General features: G+C 45.2%; 1 protein-coding gene across 1 annotated transcript; it reads right to left on the reverse strand.

Annotated features, from left to right (window-relative positions):
* Positions 1-3,031: 3,031 nt before the first annotated feature.
* On the reverse strand, positions 3,032-25,809 carry LOC106566382 (carbonic anhydrase 6). Its single transcript, XM_014134349.2, has 11 exons — positions 25,563-25,809; positions 24,728-24,907; positions 24,215-24,363; positions 22,282-22,377; positions 9,863-9,929; positions 8,859-9,016; positions 8,491-8,617; positions 5,384-5,467; positions 5,258-5,290; positions 4,484-4,689; positions 3,032-3,763 (listed from the first exon to the last, which is right to left on the reverse strand). The coding sequence occupies exons 1-11, from the start codon at positions 25,645-25,647 to the stop codon at positions 3,350-3,352; spliced, it is 1,599 nt and encodes a 532-aa protein (XP_013989824.1). The 5' UTR covers positions 25,648-25,809; the 3' UTR covers positions 3,032-3,349.
* Positions 25,810-26,734: the final 925 nt, after the last annotated feature.

A 26,734-nucleotide genomic window follows, 5' to 3' on the forward strand; every position in this document is an offset into this window, starting at 1 on the left:
ACCAGTGGTGAGAGCACGTGGTGCAGAGACGGATTTTCGCCACACCACTTGGTAGGAGCGACCTGTCAGGTAGGACGCAATCCAAGAGTGAGCCGCGCCGGAGATACCCAACTCGGAGAGGGTGGAGAGGAGGATCTGATGGTTCACAGTATCAAAGGCAGCAGATAGGTCTAGGAGGATGAGAGCAGAGGAGAGAGAGTTAGCTTTAGCAGTGCGGAGAGCCTCCATGACACAGAGAAGAGCTGTCTCAGTTGAATGACCAGCCTTGAAACCTGACTGATTTGGATCGAGAAGGTCATTCTGAGAGAGATAGCAGGAGAGCTGGCCAAGGACGGCACGTTCAATAGTTTTGGAGAGAAAAGAAAGAAGGGATACTGGTCTGTAGTTGTTGACATCGGAGGGATCGAGTGTAGGTTTTTTGAGAAGGGGTGCAACTCTCGCTCTCTTGAAGACGGAAGGGACGTAGCCAGCGGTCAAGGATGAGTTGATGAGCGAGGTGAGGTAAGGGAGAAGGTCTCCGGAAATGGTCTGGAGAAGAGAGGAGGGGATAGGGTCAAGCGGGCAGGTTGTTGGGCGGCTGGCCGTCACAAGACGCAAGATTTCATCTGGAGAGAGAGGGGAGAAAGCAACACATCTGCCACGCTGATCCTCAACACTGGAGGCCCCCAGGGGTACGTGCTCAGTTCCCTCCTGTACTCCCTGTTCACCCACGACTGTATGGCCAGGCACGAGTCCAACACCATCATTAAGTTTGCAGACGACACAACAGTGGTTTTCGTGGAAATTCAGTGTTGAGAGACTTGGACATTTCTACAAACAATCATCTTTATTTAATATCGATTAATTATTGCAACAATGAAACCGTCAGCCCAACAGTCTTGACTGCTGGACTGAGAGTCTACCCTTTATAGACAATGCCCAGTTTATATACCTAATACCCAGAATGCTTTGGTTCCACGCCTCCCATATAGATTGAGGGGCACCGTAAGCCTCTTTGGGCTCATCCTGTCTTTATCTGCCCCTGGTGTTATCATAACCGCCAACCCTGGCCTAATTTCCCAGATGCCAGGATGTCTAAGGTCCATTGAGGCCTTTGTTCTACTCCTCTCTATCCCAGTTACAACCTGTTAAAATAATTGTATATCTTAATGATAATAATCAATAATCAATAATCAATAAGCCTTGACTAATTCCCAAGGTTTGTAAGACAATGGGTTAAATAATTAGGCAAAGACTCAGCTTTCTGCAAAAGGTTCATTCAGCTTTATTCATGAGAACGTTCTGAGGTCAAGATAACAAAACAGTCATTATATAGTTTCTTCCTTACTTACGCACATGCATTTACACACAAACTGTTGGTGAACTGCATCTCCCCTTTGACTTCCCACACTGTTTATCACTATCCTGCTCTGCCTGTTCCTTTCCCTCAAGGTTAGGAACTCCTTGAAGTTTCTACTCCCTTTACCATCTGTTCCCTGCTCTCTTGGGCACACTAAATACACACACACATTTCTCTCCCTCTCCAGCCTCTACTAGACTTTCTGGGACTAATCGGACTAATCGATCATTACATTGATTATTCATTAACCATGCTACATGACTTATAATTCATAACGGTTTATTGATTCATTTACCTATATTAGATAATTCTCTTATCACAACCACCCCACATCCTGTCACTGGAATGCCAGCTGTAAGGTTTTATCACCAAGTCAATCAATTGTCAGCTCAAGCTATCTCTAGTAAAAACTATACGCCCAGATTAGCTGCAGGGTGCCAGAGTGGAGACCATAAAACACAGCATTAGCAGGACAGAAATATCTTACTGTTTGTTTAGTAAATAATTGTTACATATCCAACAAATAAGGTGAATACATTATTTTTCTATCACAAGGTGCACACAGGTCGAGAGACAAATTTGATGTGACAGACAGACATCATATCACCTTGCACACACTTGCCTGCGTCTAGTTGATATTGGGTGTAATCATTAGTCCAACAGTTACAAATTACAGTTTCTATTGGACAAATTCAAGTATGTTTACTTCCTCCGTTTTTGTTCTGTTTGCTTCTGTTTAAGAAATGTTTTTCAACAGAATCGGCAGAATGAATACACAACCTGACAACGTGTCAACACAGTTCAGTTTCAAAGCAGCCACGTTGTATTCCTTCTCGCATCTACAGTACGTTACACGCTATCCTCCTTTCACCTCTTCCCTTCGCTTGTGGACTTCAATGCACAACACAACACACTGCATGTGACCAGGCGAAAAAACCTTTCCAAGCCAAACTGCTACACACAAGCCAAACCCTACATCTTTTCAGAATAGTGTGTTTTAATCAATTATTTGGTGACGTGATTATATTTAGTATAGTTTTATCTAAAAAGGACAACTTTTTTTAAAATGTTTAAAAATGTAAAAGTTTTTATGAAATTCACTGAGGTGGATGGTCCTCCACTTCCTCCTCTGAGGAGCCTCCATTAGTCCAGGAAGTTGTGTGACCTGGTTGTCTTCCTCCCTCTGTCTGTGGTATATATATATATATATCTGCCCTCCAGAGAGGCCCGGGCCCAAGCAGTTTCATCATCTTCTGCTTCATCTGCTTGGCGACACTGTTCTACATCTGGCTGGTCGTCACGGAGACCAAGAACAAGACCTTCCTGGAGATCAGTCGGATGTTCGCTCACAAGGAACCAGGTAGAGATACAAGTAGGAGACGCGCCAATCAAATCAGAGACAGGAGATGGCAGGGAAGGTCACGGCCTTCCAAGGAGGTGGATTATGGCCATTTAACAAGGGGTCTGTTGGAGAGAAGAAAGGAGAAGAAAATAACAGGCTCTTCTGTTTGAAAGATGACAGAGTGGCCTGGAATCAGTTGATGTAATCTATATTTATTAAATTGTGTTTTTTTTAAAATCATTTTAATTTATTTCTGTGATATCTGCCTTGAGTGTCTGTTTTGTAGTTCACTGGCTTTGTAGTGTGTCTAACGATACATGTCTGTTAGATTTAATACAATAAACACAAGATGCTTTAATATTGAACTTTATTAAGAAAACAAAAGATACGAATACGATAGATTGCTGATGCTCTGAGCCCACACGGACATTTAGAGATCTTCTGCGATTCCCTTCCCTTATACAATAAACATTGTTATACTGAACCTGTTACCCATGTCTCAAATAGATGAGTTATCCTTCATACTCAAATAGTCAGTAGCAGTAAAGTATAGATTTGATATATTGACTGGACATCATTTATATTTTATTTCAGTTTCAACGCGTTTTGCTACGTTGTGCCCTGCTGAACACCACCCAGGGTGCTGTGCTGCAGCTGCACCCCTCCCCTCAGTGACACCTGTAGTCTGTCTCCAGCTGCACCCCTCCATAGAGACTCAGAGGTGTGACCCCCCAGCTAAACACATTCCCCCTGGGAGAGGGGGTGTCCTCACAGGACATCTGTTCCCGGATCTCAGACGAGTTCAAAACGTAGTCCCACACGTTGACATCCGTTATCTGACCCACGAAGGCGTCCGTGTCAGAGATCCCCAGGAAGCCGTCCTGGTCCTTCCCCAGGATGAAGACCCCTGCTGGGCTGACTGTGTATCCCCTCTGGAGGTACTGCTCCTCCCCCACCACACCGTTGATCCACAGCTCAGCACCCCCGGAGTGGGACGACCAGGTGACGCAGTAGTTGGCCCAGTCACGGGAGTGGAAGTTGTGGGGCAGGTTGACAAACTCGTTGCCGATCCACAGACCCACCTGGATGGATCACATGAAAAATAGAAATAAGTCTTAATGACTTTTCCCTCCCTCCTCCCTCCCGCCTTCACTTCATCATCCCTCCCTCCTCCCTGCCTCCCTCCTCCCTCGCTTCATCCATCCCTCCCTCCTCCTTGCCTCCCTCCCTCGCTTCATCCATCCCTCCTTCCTTCCATCCCTCCCTCCCTCCCTGCCTCCCTCCCTCCCTCCCTCCCACCCTCGCTTCATCACCCCTTCTCCTCCCTGCCTCCCTCCCGCCCTCGCTTCATCATCCCTCCCTCGCTCCCTCGCTCCCTGCCTCCCTCCCTTCTGCCCTCACTTCATCATCCCTCCCTCCTCCCTGCCTCCCTCCCTCGCTTCATCCATTCCTCCCTCCCTCGCTTCATCTATCCTTCCCTCTTCCTTCCATCCCTCCCTTGCTCCCTGTCTTCCTCCTTCCTCCCTTCCGCCCTCGCTTCATCCATCCTTCCTTCCTTCCTTCCTTCCTTCCTTCCTTCCTTCCTTCCTTCCTTCCTTCCTTCCTTCCTTCCTTCCTTCCTTCCTTCCTTCCTTCCTTCCTTCCTTCCTTCCTTCCTTCCTTCCTTCCTTCCTTCCTTCCTTCCATCCATCACTCCCTCGCTCCCTGTCTCCCTCCTCCCTCCCTCCCGCCCTTGCTTCATCCATCCCTCCCTCCTCCTTTCCATCCCTCCCTCCTTCCCTCCTTCCCTCCTCCCCACCCACCTCATATCCCATGGTGATCATCAGTTCGTTGTCATTTCCCTGGCTGTAGTATGACAGGACAGTGTGTACCCATCCAGGGCGCGTCCTCAGGTGCATGCAGGCGGTGAAGGAGTGCAGGTCCATGGAGTGAGCCAGGTGGGCCCGGGCATAACTCTCTGTGTTGCTCTCTGGGAAGTGGAGCACCAGGGGAGACATCGCTCTGGGCTCTAAAAGGGGGGACAGGAGTGATAGGGTTAACATTTGACACAGACGACAGATTGCTATACAACTACTAAACAATCATTCTCTAAATATAAGTAATCGAAATAGAAATCATAAAATAACAACTTCATGTAAAGTGTTACACTATACATGACATGTACCTGTGTAGTAGTTATGTTCTAACTACTATTGTAACTATTAATGTAACTATTATTGTAACTATTATCGTAACTGTTATTGTAAGTACTATTGTAACTATTAATGTCACTATTAATGTAACTATTGTAACTTAATGTAACTATTGTAACTATTAAAGTAACTACTATTGTAACTACTATTGTAACTATTATTCTAACTGTTATTATAACTATTATTGTAACTACTATTGTAAGTACTATTGGAACTACTATTGGAACTACTATTGTACCTATTATTGTAATAACACATTGGTGTTATTACACATAATATATAAGAGCACCTCGTAGGGTACGGTGTGCTCCTACCTAACTACTCACCATGTTGATATGTAAGAGCACCTCATAGCTTACGATGTACTCATAAGTAACTACTCACCATGTTCGGAAGGCCTTGCATCCCCAATTGCACCTACATGAACAAAAACAAAGTTCCAAGAGTCAGTTCACTTAAACCTTCCCTCATTTTGCTCTACTTTTAAAGGTAAATAGAGAAAACTCTTACTGGAACGTATGTGTTTTCCAAGAGAAGTTATCAGACCCTCAATCTTCAGGAGCTTTGATTCTATTTCATCATGGCGACAGAAAGCTGAGTGGAGAGAGAGCGAGGGAGAGAGAGAGAGAGAGAGAAAGAGAGGGAGAGAGAGAGGGAAAGATGAACAGAGCAAAGTACAGAGAGATCCTTGATGAAAACCTGCTCCAGAGCACTCAGGACCTCAGACTGGAGCAAAGGTTCACCTTCCAACAGGACAACGACCCTAAACACACAGCCAAGACAACGCAGAAGTGGCTTCGGGACAAGTCTCTGAATGTCCTTGAGTGGTCCAGCCAGAGCCCGGACTGAGCCACTCAAGGACATCTCTGGAGAGACCTGAAAATAGCTGTGCAGCGACGCTCCCCATCCAACCTGACAGAGCTTGAGAGGATCGGCAGAGAAGAATGGGAGAAACTCCCCAAATACAAGTGTGCCAAGCTTGTAGAGTCATACCCAAGAAGCTTTCTGCTGTAATCGCTGCCAAAGGTGCTTCAACAAAGTACTGAGTAAAGGGTCTGAATAATTATGTAAATGTGATATTTCAGTTATTTTATTTCTAAAAACCTGTTTTTCCTTTGTCATTATGGGGTTTTGTGTGTAGATTGATGAGGGGGGAAAAAAACGATTTAATACATTTTTAGAATAAGTCTGTTACGTAACAAAATGTGGAAAAAGTCAAGGGGTCTGAATACTTTCTGAATGCACCGTATCTATATCTACAACCACTGGATTTAATGCACAGAGCTCTCTAGCTCTCAATGATTCTGCCTAAGGGTGGAATATATCCATTCCTTTCCTTAGCACACACAGCCGGTCCTGTACAGCCGGTCCTGTACAGCCGGTCCAGTACAGCCGGTCCTGACACAGCCGGTTCTGACACAGCCGGTCCTGTACAGCCGGTCCTGTACAGCCGGTCCTGACACAGCCGGTTCTGACACAGCCGGTCCTGTACAGCCGGTCCTGTACAGCCGGTCCTGCACAGCCGGTCCTGACACAGCCGGTCCTGTACAGCCGGTCCTGTACAGCCGGTCCTGACACAGCCGGTCCTGTACAGCCGGTCCTGACACAGCCGGTCCTGTACAGCCGGTCCTGACACAGCCGGTCCTGTACAGCCGGTCCTGTACAGCCGGTCCTGACACAGCCGGTCCTGCATAGCCGGTCCTGACATCGCCGGTCCTGATACCGCCGGTCCTGTACAGCTGGTCAAGTATAGATACATGCTGCCTTGAAGTGACCAAGATGCTGTCTACCTCGCTTTCAAACCATGGTGCATGAAAATTGGAGCAAACTGAAGATATATACTGTCTTTTCAAATGAAGGTTACAGCATAATTAGGACAACCAGATCCACTTCCTATCATATACAGCAAGACCTGTATCTACACACACACATCTATATATACTGCTCCAAAAAATAAAGGGAACACTTAAACAACACATCCTAGATCTGAATGAAAGAAATAATCTTATTCAATACTTTTGTCTTTACATAGTTGAATGTGCTGACAACAAAAATCACACAAATAATCAATGGAAATCCAATTTATCAACCCATGGAGGTCTGGATTTGGAGTCACACTCAAAATTAAAGTGGAAAACCACACTACAGGCTGATCCAACTTTGATGTAATGTCCTTAAAACAAGTCAAAATGAGGCTCAGTAGTGTGTGTGGCCTCCACGTGCCTGTATGACCTCCCTACAACGCCTGGGCATGCTCCTGATGAGGTGGCGGATGGTCTCCTGAGGGATCTCCTCCCAGACCTGGACTAAAGCATCCGCCAACTCCTGGACAGTCTGTGGTGCAACGTGGCGTTGGTGGATGGAGCGAGACATGATGTCCCAGATGTGCTCAATTGGATTCAGGTCTGGGGAACGGGCGGGCCAGTCCATAGCATCAATGCCTTCCTCTTGCAGGAACTGCTGACACACTCCAGCCACATGAGGTCTAGCATTGTCTTGCATTAGGAGGAACCCAGGGCCAACCGCACCAGCATATGGTCTCACAAGGTGTCTGAGGATCTCATCTCGGTACCTAATGGCAGTCAGGCTACCTCTGGCGAGCACACGGAGGGCTGTGCGGCCCCCCAAAGAAATGCCACCCCACACCATGACTGACCCACCGCCAAACCGGTCATGCTGGAGGATGTTGCAGGCAGCAGAACGTTCTCCACGGCGTCTCCAGACTCTGTCACGTCTGTCACATGTGCTCAGTGTGAACCTGCTTTCATCTGTGAAGGGCGAATTTGCCAATCTTGGTGTTCTCTGGCTAATGCCAAACGTCCTGCACGGTGTTGGGCTGTAAGCACAACCCCCACCTGTGGACGTCGGGCCCTCATACCACCCTCATGGAGTCTGTTTCTGACCGTTTGAGCAGACACATGCACATTTGTGGCCTGCTGGAGGTCATTTTGCAGGGCTCTGGCAGTGCTTCTCCTGCTCCTCCTTGCACAAAGGCGGAGGTAGCGGTCCTGCTGCTGGGTTGTTGCCCTCCTACGGCCTCCTCCACGTCTCCTGATGTACTGGCCTGTCTCCTGGTAGCGCCTCCATGCTCTGGACACTACGCTGACAGACACAGCAAACCTTCTTGCCACAGCTCGCATTGATGTGCCATCCTGGATGTGCTGCACTACCTGAGCCACTTGTGTGGGTTGTAGACTCCGTCTCATGCTACCACTAGAGTGATAGCACCGCCAGCATTCAAAAGTGACCAAAACATCAGCCAGGAAGCATAGGAAAAGAGAAGTGGTCTGTTGTCCCCACCTGCAGAACCACTCCTTTATTGGGGGTGTCTTGCTAATTGCCTATAATTTCCACCTGTTGTCTATTCCATTTGCACAACAGCATGTGACATTTATTGTCAATCAGTGTTGCTTCCTAAGTGGACAGTTTGATTTCACAGAAGTGTGATTGACTTGGAGTTACATTGTGTTGTTTAAGTGTTCCCTTTATTTTTTTGAGCAGTGTATATATATATATAAAATATATATAAAATATTATCATATATATATATATATAACATGATAATATTTGATCAGTTTAGTTGATCTATTGAATCCCTAAGAGCAGGTTATACATACCGCCTTTCCTCGGGCCAGGCAGGAAGGAGGACTCGACCACGCGGTCGTTGAGAGGTTGGGCCATGCGGTAATCATTCCACAGGGTCCTATTGGCCATGTCCATCAGAGTGCTTTCCAACTTCCTGATCTGGATGAGGGGATAGGAGAGCAGAGGAGAGGAGTGGAGGAGGAGAGGAGAATGAATTAGTGAATGAATCAATTAATCGAACGAATAAATGGATGAATGAATGATTAATCTTTCACAGGGTTGTTTATCAGCTTTTCATGGAGGCTTGGTGCAGAGTTTAAGAGTTCACTTCCAATTTTTGGTGAATTCAAAAGTTAATTTACACATCAGCAGGTTTGTGAGAGCGAGAGAGCAGGGTTACCTGGTTGTGAGAGAGGGTGATGGGTGTGTCAAACACGGTCCACAGAATGCTCTCGTAACAGGGAGGGGTGGTGAGAGAGCCCTGGTACCTGTAGAAATGTTTCAGGTTCTCAGGTAGCATGGAACGTACGTTGAGGGTTGATATGTTCAAGGACTGGCCTGTACAACAACACAAGAAGTGAAGAAAGAAAATGAGCATCAAACAGTTGATGTTGAGATGTGTCTGTTACTTGAACTCTGTGAAGCAATTATTTTGGCTGCAATCTGAGTTGCAGTTAACTCTAATGAACGTATCCTCTGCAGCAGAGGTGAGTCTGGGTCTTCCTTTCCTGTGGCGGTCTTCACCAGAGCCAGTTTCATCATAGCGCTTGATGGTTTTTGCGACTGCACTTGAAGAAACCCTCAAAGTTCTTGACTGACCTTCAGGTCTTAAAGTAATGATGGACTGTCATTTCTCTTTGCTTATTTGAGCTGTTCTTGCCATAATATGGACTTGGTCTTCTGTATACCACCCCTACCTTGTCATAACACAATTGATTGGCTCAAACGCATTAAGAAGGAAAGAAATTCCACAAATTCCACAAATAAATTCCACCTGTTAATTTAAATGCATTCCAGGTGACTACCTCATGAAGCTGGTTGAGAGAATGCCAAGAGTGTGCAAAGACGTCATCAAGGCAAAGGGTGGCTACTTTGAAGAATCTCAAATATAACATTTAGATTTGTTTAACACTTTTTTGCTTACTACATGATTCCATATGTGTCATTTCATAGTTTTGACTTCTTCATTATTATTCTACAATGTAGAAAATAGTAAAAAAATTAAGAAAAACACTGAAATGAGTAGGTGTGTCCAAACTTTTGACTGGTACTGTATATAAATTCAAAACTAATGTTATTAATGTAGATACATTCAGTAATACCTGTTATTAATGTAGATACATTCAGTAATACTGTTATTAATGTAGAAAGATTCAGTAATATTTGAAAGAAAACCCAAATCACCTGTGTACTTGACTTTTTCCAGGTTGTTGATGAAATCACTGTAGTAGGTGTTCTCAAAATGTCCGTCCTATAACGGAAAAACACAAACATACAAACAGGAATGTGATGGATTCAGTATTGCTAGGCTACATCATGGAGTCCTTGCCACACATTGGCTAAGAAAGAAACAGGCCTGACTGGCAACTAGGACACAGGAGAGAATTTGTTAGGTTGTTGATAAAATCGCTGTAGTTGGTGTCGATTAGCCTCGTACGAACCATCCTGATGTCGTTCTCACATTCTGTATTCGTGTTGGGAGAGATCAGTATGGTTCGTGCTAGGCTAGGTGTCGATCAAACTAACTGCTAAAACTTCTTGGCAGAACAAAACTACAAAACAACCACACATTGGCTAAAGCAGAGGCAGGATGGCAACATGGCTACAGGAGAGATAAACAGACTGGCAACGTGGCTACAGGAGAGATAAACAGACTGGCAACGTGGCTACAGGAGAGATACAGGCAACATGGCTACAGGAGAGAAAAACAGACTGGCAACGTGGCTACAGGAGAGATAAACAGACTGGCAACATGGCTACAGGAGAGATACAGGCAACATGGCTACAGGAGAGATAAACAGACTGGCAACGTGGCTACAGGAGAGAAAAACAGACTGGCAACATGGCTACAGGAGAGAAAAACAGACTGGCAACATTGCTACAGGAGAGATAAACAGACTGGCAACGTGGCTACAGGAGAGATAAATAGACTGGCAACATGGCTACAGAAGAGAAAAACAGACTGGCAACATGGCTACAGGAGAGATAAACAGACTGGCAACGTGGCTACAGGAGAGATAAACAGACTGGCAACGTGGCTACAGGAGAGATAAACAGACTGGCAACGTGGCTACAGGAGAGAAAAACAGACTGGCAACATTGCTACAGGAGAGATAAACAGACTGGCAACATGGCTACAGAAGAGATAAACAGACTGGCAACGTGGCTACAGGAGAGATAAAAATCCCCATCAAAATCCATCAGTTCAAGCTTGAGACATCTGTATTTTGCATTGGATGCGTCTCAATCCATTGCATCTGCTTAAGTAACACTTCCTCGTCTGCGGTGAAAAGTGACAGCGCTAGAGCGATGTTTGTCAGACTGTGAGACATCACGAAAATGAGTCTTCTCACTGAAACGTCTGTAGCATCCAAACGGTTTGATCTGTTATGATCATGCTATGGAAAGGGGAGACTCTCACAAACACAATGGTGTTCTCTGTGTCACAGGACTCATCTGAAGGTAATCGTTTTTTATGGAAGTATGAAGGACTGGCCACCCCTCAGAGCCTGATTCCTCTCTGGGTTTCTCTCTAGGATGGCCCAACCTCTTTCCCTCTTGGATGCATAGCCAATATTGGACCTGACCTCAACTTTCCCCAAAATACTGTGCTGCAGGATGACACTCTAAAGTGCAGTCATGCACAGCAAAAAATGTTCGAAGGCCTTTTAAAATGTATATTTACTTTTTGCCTAATTCTGTATTTTTCCCAAATTCAGTTTTCTCTATTTTGTTTTTCCAGTTTTCGGATTTCCCGCCAAAATTCTTATTTTCCCCCTGTTTTCTGACACCTTTTAAATGGGAAAACAGCTGAATTAAATGTTCTGTGTTCACAACACTAAACCACATCAGAAGATGACTTTTGAGTTCTGGGACAAATTGAACAAACTTCGATTTTTGAGTGTAGTTGCCCTTTAAGTCAGTGTGCATGCCCTGCAGTGTTGTTTGGTTAGCGCAGTACGTGCACATGTGATAAGTTAGCAAATCAAATCCCCACAGTGGTGCCACTGGACAGCAACAAATGAGTAAATTATCCTTTATTTATTGCAATTTAGTGTTGAGCTGGATTTCATAGCTGGATTACATAGCTACCTCAATCTTTATTTCAAATAATTTTGGGGACTTCACATCAATTGCTAGCTAGCTAGCTAGCTAAAGAAATGTAGCTAGCTGTCACGTCCTGACCAGCAGAGGGAGCAATTGTATTAGTTTTGGTCAGGATGTGGCAGAGGTTTTTGTGTTATGTGTAGATTGGTTGTTGGACTCTCAATTGGAGGCAGGTGGTTCTAGTTGCCTCTGATTGGGAGTCCTATAAACAGGTGTTTGTTTTCCTTTGGGGTTGTGGGTAGTTGTTTTTGCACTGCGTTTTGTGTGCCTGCAAAACTGTTCCTGTCGTGTTTATTGTTTTTTTTCCTGTGGAAGCTTTACTTGTGTTTATTAAAAATATGAGTATCCACATTCCCGCTGCGCCTTGGTCCATTCCTGACGACAGACCTTACAGAACTACCCACCACAAAAGGACCAAGCAGCGGAGGAGGAAGGAGCATCGGGTTGATGAATGGACTTGGCAGAGTGAACGACGATTCTGGGAGGACAAACTAAGGGAGCTAAGGGAACCCGAGAGGCAGCCCCAATATTTTTTGGGGGGGGCACAAGGGCTGTTTGGCGGGGCAAGATTGGAGCCCCAGGCCAGCTCCCCGGACCCTTGTAGGGCAGAGACAGACTGGACAGGTCCCGTGCTTTGGGGTTGGGGCTGTGGTGAGGCCTGGGATTTTCAGGCCGGTAGGCACAGTACCAGCGCCCCGCTTGTGCCAGGGAGGAGTGAGCATCGAGCCTGAAGGGGTGATGCCAACCCTGCGCTCAAGACCGCCAGTGCGCCTCTACGGTCCGGTGTTTCCCGCTATACGCACTAGCATTGAGGTGCGTGTCTCCAGGCTGGCACGTCCAGTACCAGCCCCACGCATCAGGCGTCTAGTGCGTCAGCCCAGCCTCGCCAGTCAGGAGCTGCCAGAGCTGCCCACCAGTCAAGAGTCGCCAGAGCTGCCCGCCAGTCAAGAGTCGCCAGAGCTGCCCGCCAGTCAAGAGTCGCCAGAGCTGCCCGCCAGTCAGGAGTCGCCAGAGCTGCCCGCCAGTCAGGAGTCGCCAGAGCTGCCCGCCAGTCAGGAGTCGCCAGAGCTGCCCGCCAGTCAGGAGTCGCCAGAGCTGCCCGCCAGTCAGGAGTCGCCAGAGCCGCCCGCCAGTCAGGAGCTGCCAAAGTGGCCCGTCTGCCCGGAGATGCCAGAGTGGCCCGTCTGCCCGGAGATGCCAGAGTGGCCCGTCTGCCCGGATCAGCCAGAGTGGCCCGACTGCCCGGATCAGCCAGAGTGGCCCGACTGCCCGGATCAGCCAGAGTGGCCCGACTGCCCGGATCAGCCTGGGTGGCCCGACTGCCCGGATCAGCCAGGGTGGCCCGACTGCCCGGAGCTGCCAGAGTGGCCCGACTGCCCGGATCAGCCTAGGTGGCCCGACTGCCCGGATCAGCCAGGGTGGCCCGCCTCCCCGGAGCTGCCAGAGTGGCCCGACTGCCCGGAGCTGCCAGAGTGGCCCGACTGCCCGGATCAGCCTAGGTGGCCCGACTGCCCGGATCAGCCAGGGTGGCCCGCCTCCCCGGAGCTGCCAGAGTGGCCCGACTGCCCGGAGCTGCCAGAGTGGCCCGCCTGTCCGGGTCTGCCAGATTGTCCCGCCTGCCCGGGTCTGCCAGAGTGGCCCGCCTGCCCGGATCAGCCAGAGTGGCCCGCCTGCCCGGATCTGCCAGAGTGGCCCGCCTGCCCGGATCTGCCAGGGTGCCCCGCCTGTCCTCCGGTCCAGCCCGAGTGGCCCGCCTGTCCTCCGGCCCAGCCCGAGTGGCCCGCCTGTCCTCCGGCCCAGCCCGAGTGACCCGCCTGTCCTCCGGCCCAGCCCGAGTGGCCCGCCTGTCCTCCGGCCCAGCCCGAGTGGCCCGCCTGTCCTCCTGCCCAGCCCGAGTGGCCCGCCTGTCCTCCGGCCCAGCCCGAGTGGCCCGCCTGTCTTCCGGCCCAGCCCGAGTGGTCCGTCTGCCCGGGTCAGCCCGAGTGGCCCATCTGCCCGGTGCAGCCATCGGCGCCACCGAACTGGGCGACGCCGAAGGTGGAGCGAGGTCCACGTCCCGCACCTGAGCCACCTCCAGGATAGGTGGGTTGGGGAGGGAGGGTGTAGCACAGTGCCGTCGTTGACGGCAGCCACCCTCCCTTCCCTCCCTTATTGTTTAGGGGGTATTGTTTATTGGTTTTGTTGGGGTATTGGGGATTTTTTGTGTTTTCTTTTTTAAGGTGCATTCCGGGGTCTGCACCTTTAGGGGGGGTACTGTCACGTCCTGACCAGCAGAGGGAGCAATTGTATTAGTTTTGGTCAGGATGTGGCAGAGGTTTTTGTGTTATGTGTAGATTGGTTGTTGGACTCTCAATTGGAGGCAGGTGGTTCTAGTTGCCTCTGATTGGGAGTCCTATAAACAGGTGTGTGTTTTTCTTTGGGGTTGTGGGTAGTTGTTTTTGCACTGCGTTTTGTGTGCCTGCAAAACTGTTCCTGTCGTGTTTATAGTTTTTTTTCCTGTGGATGCTTTACTTGTGTTTATTAAAAATATGAGTATCCACATTCCCGCTGCGCCTTGGTCCATTCCTGATGACAGACCTTACACTAGCTAGCAGGGTCAGCTAAATAAAAATCCCCCTAGATACAGCAATGTCTCATAGTCACGTCATGAGATTTGTAAATTAAAGAGGATTATAATAATACAAATGGAATGGAGTTTCCCATCTCCCCATTTAGATTATTTCTGACTCAGCACAGAAATGTCCTTATCTAGATGGTGTGACAAAGGAATTTCCTCACAGACCTGCTAACTTTCTTTGTTGTTACTTTTAAGGTTGGAACCAACATGCTGTACCTCCAGCAGGAAGAGAGGCAAGAACCATTCGTCCGCCAGCTCAGGGACAAGCTACACTATTCACAACCCTGTGTAATGTTTACTGTAATTACATTGCTGGACTTCTTGAAACTTCATGTATTTATATTGTTTTAAAAATGTCAAAGTAGAGCGAAATGTATTGGTTAAACATGTCTTTAAAGTTGTTAATACATTTGTGTTTACATCATTAAGCCTTTATAAATGTGTTATGAATGACCAATGGTGTCTCACCTCAAACTAAGCATTACAGGACACTACATAAAGTGCAAATAAATAGGTTATTAACATTCTGCTGATTTATGAAGGTTCTCTCATGATCCACAGGTTACTGTAGTGAGACGTATTTAAATGGGTTGATGACCTGCAAAGCTTGTGTTTGTGTGTGTGTGTGTGTGTGTGTGTGTGTGTGTGTGTGTGTGTGTTCACGTCCTGACCATAGTAAGTTGTTATTTTCTATGGTAGAGTAGGTCAGGACGTGACAGGGGGTGTTTGTTCTATGTTTTCTATTTCTATGTTTAGTTCTAGCTTTTCTAATTCTATGTTGGGATTGTTTGGGTTGAGCTCTAATTGGAGGCAGCTGATCCTCGTTGCCTCTGATTAGAGATCATATTTAGTAGGGGTTTTTCTCTTCCTGTTTTGTGGGTGATTATCTTTTGAGTAGTGTGTTTTCCTCTCTGCGCCACGGTTTGTTGTTTTTGTGTTTCAGGTAACTAGTGTCTTGCATTTTCTGTTTCACGTTTATTAAAATATGTGGAGCTACGAACACGCTGCATTTTGGTCCGATCCTTCAGACAAACATGACAGTGTGTGTCAGAGCCAAGATGATTTGGAGTAGTCCAACCTGAGACTACCGCACCGGGTATTCCTCTTCTGTTCCCATGGAGACCAGGGCTTAATTACATCCTGTTACAATGGTGCCAACATTTTGTGGCTGATCTTTTCAGTGGGTGAATGTGTCAAATAGCTGACTGGACCCAACACCGCACGGTATGGCTCGTTAAATTGTTGTGTGCGTGTTTGTGTACTGAGGAACATGTAACTTGGTTCCATAAGAAAGCCACTTTCAATTACCTTATGTTGTTGGGGGGCTTTCATCAAGGTTAGTGTTTCTTTAGGTTAGGGGCTTTCATCAAGGTTAGTGTTTCTATAGGTTGGGGGCCTTCATCAAGGTTAGTGTTTCTATTGGTTGGTGGCTTTCATCAAGGTTAGTGTTTCTTTATGTTGGGAGGCTTTCATCAAGGTTAGTGTTTCTTTAGGTTGGGGGCTTTCATCAAGGTTAGTGTTTCTTTAGGTTGGGGGCTTTCATCAAGGTTAGTGTTTCTGTAGGTTGAGGGCTTTCATCAAGGTTAGTGTTTCTGTAGGTTGGGGTCTTTCATCAAGGTTAGTGTTTCTTTATGTTGGGGGCTTTCATCAAGGTTAGTGTTTCTTAGGTTGGGGGGCTTTCATCAAGGTTAGTGTTTCTTTATGTTGGGGGGCTTTCATCAAGGTTAGTGTTTCGTTAGGTTGGGGGCTTTCATCAAGGTTAGTGTTTCTGTAGGTTGGGGGCTTTCATCAAGGTTAGTGTTTCTGTAGGTTGGGGGCTTTCATCAAGGTTAGTGTTTCTGTAGGTTGGGGGGCTTTCATCAAGGTTAGTGTTTCTTTATGTTGGGGGCTTTCATCAAGGTTAGTGTTTTGTTAGGTTGGGGGCTTTCATCAAGGTCAGTGTTTCGTTAGGTTGGGGGCTTTCATCAAGGTTAGTGTTTCTGTAGGTTGGGGGATTTCATCAAGGTTAGTGTTTCTTTATGTTGGGGGCTTTCATCAAGTTTAGTGTTTCGTTAGGTTGGGGGCTTTCATCAAGGTCAGTGTTTCTGTAGGTTGGGGGGCTTTCATCAAGGTTAGTGTTTCTGTAGGTTGGGGGCTTTCATCAAGGTTAGTGTTTCTGTAGGTTGGGGGCTTTCATCAAGGTTAGTGTTTCTTTAGGTTGGGGGCTTTCATCAAGGTTAGTGTTTCTTTATGTTGGGGGCTTTCATCAAGGTTAGTGTTTCTTTATGTTGGGGGCTTTCATCAAGGTTAGTGTTTCGTTAGGTTGGGGGCTTTCATCAAGGTCAGTGTTTCGTTAGGTTGGGGGCTTTCATCAAGGTTAGTGTTTCTTTAGGTTGGGGGCTTTCATCAAGGTTAGTGTTTCTTTAGGTTGGGGGCTTTCATCAAGGTTAGTGTTTCTGTAGGTTGGGGGCTTTCATCAAGGTTAGTGTTTCTGTAGGTTGGGGGCTTTCATCAAGGTTAGTGTGTCTTTATGTTGGGAGCTTTCATCAAGGTTAGTGTTTCTTTATGTTGGGGGGCTTTCATCAAGGTTAGTGTTTCTTTATGTTGGGGGCTTTCATCAAGGTTAGTGTTTCGTTAGGTTGGGGGCTTTCATCAAGGTTAGTGTGTCTTTATGTTGGGGGCTTTCATCAAGGTTAGTGTTTCTTTAGGTTGGGGGGCTTTCATCAAGGTTAGTGTTTCTTTAGGTTGGGGGGCTTTCATCAAGGTTAGTGTTTCGTTAGGTTGGGGGCTTTCATCAAGGTTAGTGTTTCTGTAGGTTGGGGGCTTTCATCAAGGTTAGTGTTTCTGTAGGTTGGGGGCTTTCATCAAGGTTAGTGTTTCTTTAGGTTGGGGGCTTTCATCAAGGTTAGTGTTTCTTTATGTTGGGGGCTTTCATCAAGGTTAGTGTTTCGTTAGGTTGGGGGCTTTCATCAAGGTCAGTGTTTCGTTAGGTTGGGGGCTTTCATCAAGGTTAGTGTTTCTGTAGGTTGGGGGCTTTCATCAAGGTTAGTGTTTCTGTAGGTTGGGGGCTTTCATCAAGGTTAGTGTTTCTTTATGTTGGGGTCTTTCATCAAGGTTAGTGTTTCTTTATGTTGGGGGCTTTCATCAAGGTTAGTGTTTCTTAGGTTGGGGGCTTTCATCAAGGTTAGTGTTTCTTTATGTTGGGGGCTTTCATCAAGGTTAGTGTTTCGTTAGGTTGGGGGCTTTCATCAAGGTTAGTGTTTCTGTAGGTTGGGGGCTTTCATCAAGGTTAGTGTTTCTGTAGGTTGGGGGCTTTCATCAAGGTTAGTGTTTCTGTAGGTTGGGGGGCTTTCATCAAGGTTAGTGTTTCTTTATGTTGGGGGCTTTCATCAAGGTTAGTGTTTTGTTAGGTTGGGGGCTTTCATCAAGGTCAGTGTTTCGTTAGGTTGGGGGCTTTCATCAAGGTTAGTGTTTCTGTAGGTTGGGGGATTTCATCAAGGTTAGTGTTTCTTTATGTTGGGGGCTTTCATCAAGGTTAGTGTTTCGTTAGGTTGGGGGCTTTCATCAAGGTCAGTGTTTCTGTAGGTTGGGGGCTTTCATCAAGGTTAGTGTTTCTGTAGGTTGGGGGCTTTCATCAAGGTTAGTGTTTCTGTAGGTTGGGGGCTTTCATCAAGGTTAGTGTTTCTGTAGGTTGGGGGCTTTCATCAAGGTTAGTGTTTCTTTAGGTTGGGGGGCTTTCATCAAGGTTAGTGTTTCTTTATGTTGGGGGCTTTCATCAAGGTTAGTGTTTCTTTATGTTGGGGGCTTTCATCAAGGTTAGTGTTTCGTTAGGTTGGGGGCTTTCATCAAGGTCAGTGTTTCGTTAGGTTGGGGGCTTTCATCAAGGTTAGTGTTTCTTTAGGTTGGGGGCTTTCATCAAGGTTAGTGTTTCTGTAGGTTGGGGGCTTTCATCAAGGTTAGTGTTTCTGTAGGTTGGGGGCTTTCATCAAGGTTAGTGTGTCTTTATGTTGGGGGGCTTTCATCAAGGTTAGTGTTTCTGTACGTTGGGGGCTTTCATCAAGGTTAGTGTTTCGTTAGGTTGGGGGCTTTCATCAAGGTTAGTGTGTCTTTATGTTGGGGGCTTTCATCAAGGTTAGTGTTTCTTTAGGTTGGGGGCTTTCATCAAGGTTAGTGTTTCTTTAGGTTGGGGGCTTTCATCAAGGTTAGTGTTTCGTTAGGTTGGGGGCTTTCATCAAGGTTAGTGTTTCTGTAGGTTGGGGGCTTTCATCAAGGTTAGTGTTTCTGTAGGTTGGGGGCTTTCATCAAGGTTAGTGTTTCTTTAGGTTGGGGGCTTTCATCAAGGTTAGTGTTTCTTTATGTTGGGGGCTTTCATCAAGGTTAGTGTTTCGTTAGGTTGGGGGCTTTCATCAAGGTCAGTGTTTCGTTAGGTTGGGGCTTTCATCAAGGTTAGTGTTTCTGTAGGTTGGGGGCTTTCATCAAGGTTAGTGTTTCTGTAGGTTGGGGGCTTTCATCAAGGTTAGTGTGTCTTTATGTTGGGGGCTTTCATCAAGGTTAGTGTTTCTGTAGGTTGGGGGCTTTCATCAAGGTTAGTGTGTCTTTATGTTGGGGGGCTTTCATCAAGGTTAGTGTTTCTGTACGTTGGGGGCTTTCATCAAGGTTAGTGTTTCTTTAGGTTGGGGGGCTTTCATCAAGGTTAGTGTTTCGTTAGGTTGGGGGCTTTCATCAAGGTTAGTGTTTCTTTAGGTTGGGGGCTTTCATCAAGGTCAGTGTTTCTGTAGGTTGAGGGCTTTCATCAAGTTTAGTGTTTCTTGGTGTAACTTCGTCTCCAGGCTATTGAACACACAGCACATATAAGCCTGGGATATCAACCATTTAGAGTTACCTCACTGAGTAAAGTATTTGTCATCAGGCTATGTCCTTTGCTAGCAAAAACATTCCCCCTGGTCGTCACTAGTTAACACAGCCACAAAGTCATAATTCTAGCTAAACCCCACCCATTCTATTTGCACAATTGATCTTATTAAAATGTGATATTAAAACAAACCCTAACTAATGAACAAGTTTGAAGAGTTGGCCCACCAGAACTTTAGCGCATTTGGGCCGAAGTGTCTGGGAATGAGATTAGATGTCATGTGACTAACATGACTTCTCTTTACAACATGTCACCCTTTATAAAGCACAAGTTTACAGTAGAAATCGGAAGTTTACATACACTTAGGTTGGAGTCATTAAAACTCATTTTTCAACCACTCCACACATTTCTTGTTAACAAACTATAGTTTTGGCAAGTCGGTTAGGACATCTATTTTGTGCAAGACACAAGTCATTTTTCCAACAATTGTTTACAGACAGATTATTTCACTTATAATTCACTGTATGACAATTCCAGTGTGTCAGTGTCACGTCCTGGCCAGTATATAAGGTTAATTGTTTTGTAGTTTGGTCAGGGCGTGGCAGGGGGTATTTGTTTTATGTGGTTCGGGGTGGTGTGTTTTGTGTAAAGGGTGTTTGATTTAGTAATTCCGGGTTTTGGTTTATGTTTAGTAATTCTATGGTTAGTCTAGGTTGTGTGTTTCTATGTTTGGTTGATTGGGGTTGGGACTCTCAGTTGAAGGCAGGTGTTGTCTATCTGCCTTTGATTGAGAGTCCCATATATTAGGGTGTGTTTGTATGTGTGATTTGTGGGTGATTATTCTGTGTATAGCCTTGTGCCTTACCAGACTGTTTATTTGTCGAGTGTTCGTTTTTTGTGTTTTGTATGTTCGGTTTTGAAGATAATTAAAAATCAAGATGAGCATTCACGTACCTGCTGCGTATTGGTCCTCCATTTCTACCGACAACAGCCGTGACAGTCAGAAGTTTACATACACTAAGTTGACTGTGCCTTTAAACAGCTTGGAAAATTCCAGAAAATGATGTCATGGCTTTAGAAGCTTCTGTTAGGCTAATTGACATCACTTGAGTCAATTGGAAGTGTACCTGTGGATGTATTTCAAGGCCTACCTTCAAACTCAGTGCCTCTTTGCTTGACCTCATGGGAAAATCAAAAGAAATCAGCCAAGACCTCAGAAAAGAAATTGTAGACCTCTACAAGTCTGGTTCATCCTTGGGAGCAATTCCCAAAAGCCTGAAGGTACCACGTTCATCTGTACAAACAATAGTACACAAGTATAAACACCATGGGACCACGCAGCTGTCGTACCGCTCAGGAAGGAGACGCGTTCTGTCTCCTAGAGATGAATGTACTTTGCTGCGAAAAGTGCAAATCAACCACAGAACTACAGCAAAGGACCCTGTGAAGATGCTAGAAGAAACCGGTACAAAAGTATCTATATCCACAGTAAAACAAGTCCTATATCGACATAACCTGAAAGGCCGCTCAGCAAGGAAGAAGCCACTGCTCCAAAACCGCCTGTCACGACTTCCGCCGAAGTCGGCTCCTCTCCTTGTTCGGGCGGCGTTCGGTGGTCGACATCACCGGCTTTCTAGCCATCGCCACTCCATTTTTCATATATCCATTCGTTTTGTCTTGTTCCCTGCACACCTGGTTTTCATTCCCCAATCAATCTCCATGTATTTATTCCTCTGTTCCCCATCATGTCTTTGTGAAAGACTGTTTGTGTTACGTGTTTATTGTTGACGCGCCAGACTGGCTTGTTTTTTTTGTGGTATTTTTCACAAAGATGTTTATTGTTAAACATAATTCTTTTGACTGTTTTGCGCGTTTTGCACTTTTGCCTCAATAAAGTATGCGCCTGTTCACAAATCTCTGCTCTCCTGCACCTGACTTCGCTACCAGTACGCACACACCTGACACCGCCATAAAAAAGCCAGACTACGGTTTGCAACTGCACATGGGGACAAAGATGGTACTTTTTGGAGAAATATCCTCTGGTCTGATGAAACAAAAATAGAACTGTTTGGCCGTAATGACCATCATTATGTTTGGAGGAAGAACACCATCCCAACCGTGAAGCACGGGGGTGGCAGCATCATGTTGTGGGGGTGCTTTGCTGCAGGAGGGACTGGTGCACTTCACAAAATAGATGGCATCATGAGGCAGGAAAATTATTATATTGAAGCAACATCTCAAGACATCAGCCAGGAAGTCGCAAATGGGTCTTCCAAATGAACAATGACCCCAAGCATACTTTCAAAGTTGAGGCAAAATGGCTTAAGGACAACAAATTCAAGGTATTGGAGTGGCCATCACAAAGCCCTGACCTCAATCCTATAGAACATTTGTGGGCAGAACTGAAAAAGCGTGTGCGAGCAAGGAGGCCTAAAAACCTGACTCAGTTACACCAGCTCTGTCAGGAGGAATGGGACAAAATTCACCCAACTTATTGTGGGAAGCTTGTGGAAGGCTACCTGAAATGTTTGACCCAAGTTAAACAATAAAGAGGCAATGCTACCAAATACTAATTGAGTGTATGTAAACTTCTGACCCACTGGGAATGTGATGAAAGAAATAAAAGCTGAAATAAATCATTCTCTCTACTATTATTCTGACATTTCACATTTTTTAAATAAAGTGGTGATCCTAACTGACCTAAGACAGGGAATTTTTACTAGGATTAAATATCAGGAATTGTGAAAAACTGAGTTTAAATGTATTTGGCTAAGGTGTATGTAAACTTCTGACTTCAACTGTATATCACATTCGACATAGTGGGATATGTCACATTTGACATTGATGATTATGTCACACAGTTATGCCACATTTATGACATACGGTTATAGATGCTTTGTAATGCATTTATGTAGTGCTTATGAAGGCATTATGAAGGCTTTATGAAGCCTTTATTAGCTGAACGCCATTTAAAGCGGGACCTAAATAATAATAAGAAGAAGTAAAAGAAGAAGATGGAGAACCAGGTCTCAGATCTCCAGATCTCACCTCGAAGAAGAAGGCTAGAACTGCCAGTCCATCAGGCTTGTTGCTGGCCTCTTGAAAGCTCTTGTACTTATCAGAGTTATAATGGACAACGTGGAGCTGCAACACAGAGGACAAAGAAAACAAATACATTGTTCACAGGGAAGAACTGGGACCAGAAATCTGCCCAGACATTTCTAAAACACAGGCCCATTTTTTTGGTTCTCGAGGCCCACATCATTAGCCAAATAATGATAATTTTGCACAAAACCCCCAGTTTAGACAGGCCTACTAGGCTACAAATTAGTCAGCCCATCTGGCATATGTCCTAATTGACCGATGACCTCATTGTTTATCATGAGTTGTAAGTTGCAAGTTGCTCCACTTGACGAACCTGTTGGAAGGGAACCCACCATATACAATGTTTATGCAGTAATAATTCAGTTTGTGAAAATCAGAGTGACTAAACTAACCTGTACTTTATCCATACAACAACTCAAGAAGATCCACTTGTCATGGCTAGAGGATGAGAAAGCAGCCCAAGACCGGCAACGTTCGACAACTTTAGTACAGGCCCTATGTTGCCCATTTTAAATATTTATTGGAGCATTTTTATTTTTAGATTGCTTGTAACTGTTTCGGGTAATGCAAGTTCTTGTGCTGTTAGGTGAATAACCTGTGTATAAATGTAACAATCTGCTGCTGTATTTTGTTGTGTTATCTGTGATCGTTTTGTTTGTCTTGATAAGCTTCTTAATCATTGTACCTAAACTGTATGTGTAAACATGTATACTCAGGGCCCAGCTGTAAAAGAGACCTTGTTGAAATAAAGGTATAATGTTCCTCCAGTAACCAAGAGGATAACTTTATTACAGGCCCTATGTTCCTCCAGTAACCAAGAGGGTAACTTTATTACAGGCCCTATGTTCCTCCAGTAACCAAGAGGATAACTTTATTACAGGCCCTATGTTCCTCCAGTAACCAAGAGGGTAACTTTATTACAGGCCCTATGTTCCTCCAGTAACCAAGAGGATAACTTTATTACAGGCCCTATGTTCCTCCAGTAACCAAGAGGATAACTTTATTACAGGCCATATGTTCCTCTAGTAACCAAGAGGATAACTTTAGTACAGGCCTTATGTTCCTCTAGTAACCAAGAGGATAACTTTAGTACAGGCCTTATGTTCCTCTAGTAACCAAGAGGATAACTTTAGTACAGGCCTTATGTTCCTCTAGTAACCAAGAGGATAACTTTATTACAGGCCCTATGTTCCTCTAGTAACCAAGAGGATAACTTTAGTACAGGCCTTATGTTCCTCTAGTAACCAAGAGGATAACTTTAGTACAGGCCTTATGTTCCTCTAGTAACCAAGAGGATAACTTTAGTACAGGCCCTATGTTCCTCTAGTAACCAAGAGGATAACTTTAGTACAGGCCCTATGTTCCTCTAGTAACCAAGAGGATAACTTTAGTACAGGCCCTATGTTCCTCTAGTAACCAAGAGGATAACTTTAGTACAGGCCTTATGTTCCTCTAGAAACCAAGAGGGTAACTTTAGTACAGGCCCTATGTTCCTCTAGTAACCAAGAGGATAACTTTAGTACAGGCCTTATGTTCCTCTAGAAACCAAGAGGGTAACTTTAGTACAGGCCCTATGTTTCTCCAGGAACATCAAAACCAAATAAATTACTCATTGAATAGAAAAGCATTGTTGAGGTAGCTGTAGCCTGGTCCCAGATCAGTATAACTGAGATGCACTGTTGAGGTAGCGGTCACAATTACTGGTCCCAGATCTGTTAGTGCTATCAGGTCAACTCCTTGTGATGTTGGCATGACAAGGAGTGGCAAAGAGTGTCATGATGGCACAAACACTGCTGTTGAGGCCCACTATGGTCAAGTCACGACCCCACCTCTATTTGTTTTCGCTGTTTTACACCCTTCTGTGGCATTAGCCCACCTCTGCCATGTATCTGATGCCATCCAGGGTGTGCTCTGACCCGCTCTCCTCAAGGTCCCAGCCGCCCCAGTGGAGGTGCATCTGGACGGCCGTGTAGCGCCCGGGGAGACCCTTGGTGATCACCATGCTGGGAGGGAGGACGATTTCAACTGGCCACAACAACACAAAATGACATTTTAATAATTATGACATAAGCCATTCTGCAGACGCTTTTATCCAAAGCAAGTCATGCGTGCATACATGTGGGTGGCCCCAGCGGGAATCAAACCCACATTTCTTGCCTTCTGCAAGTGCCTTGTTCTACCTGCTGAGCCACACAGGACCACATTTTGAGTAGTCTCATTGTCAAAGGAAGCAATCCTAACTTCATTTAGATACACTCGTTAAGATGTTATTGTTGCCAGAATTTTATTTTAAAACTTATAGACTCTTCATTCAATATAATAAAACAGGGAATATGATATATTTTTTTTCGTTTTTGTTATTTCAGACATCATCCCACTACTTTTCTACCTGAGTGTCCGTTGTTTTTCATGAGGAAGTTGCCTCTCTGAGCATCATATCCGGTGAGCTCGAGCCGTGTCATGTGGGGGTTGTGTAGTACGTTCTGCCTCTGGATGTCAATGGGGGACTGTTTCCGGCCACCGCACGCAGGATAGTGCTCCGCCCAGTGCACTTGGTCCAGGGCCCCTTCTGACGTAGGGAGAAACGGAATGGCGCGGGTGGATTAGAACGATGATGATGATGATGATGATGAGGAATGAGACAATGTAAACTTGGCCACAATATTTTCATTGGCTGCCCACGCTTTCAACTATAGTCCAAGCAGAACAGTGGGGAAGAGAAGGGGGGGGGGCAAAAGTACCCTAACTGCTATTGTATGAAGTCCCACTGTTCTCCCTGTAGGCATACCTTCACAACAATGTCTGACCGGTGGTTTGTAAGAGAGGCAGTACAGTGTACTCTGCATCATGAACCAAATGACAGGTTGAAGGGCACAGACGTTACACAATACGATAATGACCTACTTGTCTTCCATAGCTATAATCACATACAGTGCCTGATCATCATGTTTACTTCCTGTTTGTCATCATGATGACTGATTTTAAACAGCAATAACATATTGCAAAAAACCTTCAGTCTCTGTTATTATATTCTCAAACTCTTTCTATTCATCATTCTTCAGAGCTAAAGTAGAGTTCATTATCTTTAATAAATTAATAATGAATTGAAATGAAGAACATTTATTTTAATGAGTTTAAGACTTTGGGGTCTTTCTAGGGATTTGGAATCCAAAAGAACTACAGATAACTAAAAGGGAATAGGTCATAAATGAATAAATATGTACCTGTATATGTCCAATGTATTCCATCTATCCCGGCAGAGGCAACGCTTACCAACATCAACTGAACAAAAAAACTGAAGCACTCCATTTCAATGGAAATCCTCTTGACACAAAACACCTCTCTCTCTCTTTCTCTCTCTCTCTCTCTCACTAACTGCGACTGAAAGGAGGTATTGAAACTTCTGTGAATCCAACGCCCCCGGGGCCAACTGCTTCCCGCTGCTCAGTCACAGACAGGGTTGGGTAGGTTACTTTCTAATTGTAATCCGTTACTAGTTACCTGTCCAAAACTGCAATCAGTAGCGTAACATTTCGATTACCCAAACTAAGTAATGTAATCTGATTACTTTTGGATTACTTACCCATTAAGAGGCATGAGAAGAAGACAAAAAAGGATCCATCAAACGCATTTGGTGTGTCATCAAAGTGGTCTCTGATTGGTGGTCATCATTTGGTGTGTCATCATAGTGGTCTCTGATTGGTGGTCATCATTTGGTGTGTCATCATAGCGGTCTCTGATTGGTGGTCATCATTTGGTGTGTCATCATAGTGGTCTCTGATTGGTGTTCAGACTCGCTCACGTGGAATAAACTTCAATTTGCACCTTTGTTCAATTCTGAATTGAATGTCATTGAGAATTTAAAAAAAAAATTGTAAACATCCTTTCTGAAAAGTAATCCAACAAGTAATCTAGTTTTTCAAATTGAATCTCTGATTGACTATTTATAATCCAGCTTTTACCAAATGTTTCACACATGAAATGGCAATGGCACACTGCCCCAATAGTGGCTCATTGTATACAAATATTGCCATATTAATTTTTAGTTGTGTGGTGTGAGAGTTCTATGGACTGAAATGTCATGTTCTGGACTTTCTACTTTAACTGCTCTCTCTCTCTCTCTCTCTCTCTCTCTCTCTCTCTCTCTCTCTCTTTCTCCCTGTCTAGTTGTTTATTATTGTTGTAAATTCTATACGGTGTACATAATATTGTTAAGTTTAGCTTAAAGCTAGAATCCTTAATTGTAACAAAATAACAAAGTGATTTCCCCATCCTTGTTTTTGCTAAAAAGCTAAGGCATGGGGCTGGAGAAATGTAACTACTCTCAAATTCACAGACAGAGCTATGGATACAAGGACTGACCATCCATGATATCAACACTATAGTTTGAACCATG

Source organism: Salmo salar, chromosome ssa13 (genome assembly GCF_905237065.1).
Source record: "Salmo salar chromosome ssa13, Ssal_v3.1, whole genome shotgun sequence".
NCBI lineage: Eukaryota > Metazoa > Chordata > Actinopteri > Salmoniformes > Salmonidae > Salmo > Salmo salar.